General features: G+C 72.2%; 1 protein-coding gene across 1 annotated transcript in view; it reads left to right on the forward strand.

Moving 5' to 3' along the window:
* The window catches only part of LOC104988021, a gene marked incomplete at its 3' end in the record, with an annotated part of 11646 nt that extends 10170 nt beyond the window's left edge, over positions 1–1476 (forward strand). The window contains exons 5-7 of the mRNA XM_010839158.1: positions 548–653; positions 810–1199; positions 1399–1476. Of these exons, the coding sequence (XP_010837460.1) occupies positions 548–653; positions 810–1199; positions 1399–1476 (574 nt within the window). The remainder of the gene's footprint in view (positions 1–547; positions 654–809; positions 1200–1398) is intronic.
* Positions 1477–1498: the final 22 nt, after the last annotated feature.

A 1498-nucleotide genomic window follows, 5' to 3' on the forward strand; every position in this document is an offset into this window, starting at 1 on the left:
GCGGCCGCGAGGGCGGGGCGGGGCAGGGCGGCCGTCAGGCGGGCAAGGAGACCAAGCTGGGTGTCAGCCTGCAAGGTGCAGGCGGCGCCTTCACGGGGCGCTGACCGTCCACAGCCCAGCTTGGGCCTCGGGGAGAGGCGGCCAGGCCTGAGAGGTCCCCTCATCTGGGCCTTGGGTGCCACCTGGGAGTGGGCGGGACTCAGCTGAGGGGCCGTGACCTTAGATCAGCCTCCCGCCAGGCAGTTATGGTGGAGCCCACGGGGCCCGGGAAGGGTGTCCCCTGGGCTGCACTGCAGGGCAGCCCCGCTGCCCGGGGACGCCTCAGGGCCCTCCCAGGGCGGAGTTGAAGGCCTCAGGTTGAGTGAGCGCCCATCACAGGCTGACCATGGGCCGCGGTGCAGGCTGGGGGCGACCCCCTTGACTGGCCGCCGGCATCTGTGAGCACAAAGGAGAGCTTGTGCTGAACACCCATCCCGCCCGCCCCAGAGGCCCCTCCCACACGCAGGCCTCTCCCACGCGCAGGCCTCGCCCACACGCCCCGCCCCAGAGGCCCCGCCCACGCGCAGGCCTCTCCCTCCCGCCCGGCCCCAGAGGCCTCGCCCACGCGCCCCGCCCCAGAGGGGGCAGAGGCCCCTCCCACGCACCCAGGCCTTGTGAGTGGGCCAGGACAGGGGCCTCGTCTCCTGGGGCTTCTGCCAGACACGCTGACTGAGGGTGCCGGAAGGGGCGGTGGGGTGGGCGCCCACTGTGGCCCTGACCCTAAGCGCCCTGTTTTCTCTGATGGCCCCCACGCCCACCCTGCCATCCAGGCCCGGGACAGTCGGCAGAGGGGCCCCTCAGTCCCTGATGATGCCAGGGTCGCCTCGGCTTGGCGCCGTCCTCCGGGGGCCTGGAAGGGCAGGAGCGCAGAACTGGGCCTGAGCTGGTCTGGCTACGGGCTGCCGCTCCCATCCCTCAGGCTCTGGGCACTGGGGGTTCCTGCCTGCAGCCTCTGTGGCTCCAAAGGGCGTGAGCCTCCCCCAGGAGCATGTGGCGGCCTGCCCTGGCTGGACGAGTGCCGGGGTCCCTACCCATTGCTGGGGCAGCTGCACCCCCACAGGGCAGCTGACCAGTGGCGGAGGGGCTCTGGGAACTGGGCTCAGATCCCACCATACAGTGAGCCTGGCCTTGGAGTGGGTGACAGTGGTGGTGATGTGTGGGTGAAGAGCAGCCAGCACGCAGCGGGCAGCGGGGGGCGGGGGGTGGGGGGCAGCCTCCCCGGGCGCTGGGCTTGCACCGCAGAGCAGGAGGAGCTGACGGACGACACTGGCCCGGGAGGGTGGGCCCTGCAGGCTGCACCCGGGGGGCAGGCCCCATCGGGCATCGCGGCTCCTGCGTGTGACGCCCCTGTCCTCACAGGTGAGCAAAGTCAGCCTGGTGGACCTGGCTGGGAGTGAGCGGGCCGACTCCACGGGGGCCAAGGGCACGCGCCTGAAGGTAGGGCCGCCCCTACGAGGGT

The sequence above is a fragment of the Bison bison genome, unplaced genomic scaffold (assembly GCF_000754665.1).
Source record: "Bison bison bison isolate TAMUID 2011002044 unplaced genomic scaffold, Bison_UMD1.0 scf7180017846286, whole genome shotgun sequence".
Lineage (NCBI taxonomy): Eukaryota > Metazoa > Chordata > Mammalia > Artiodactyla > Bovidae > Bison > Bison bison.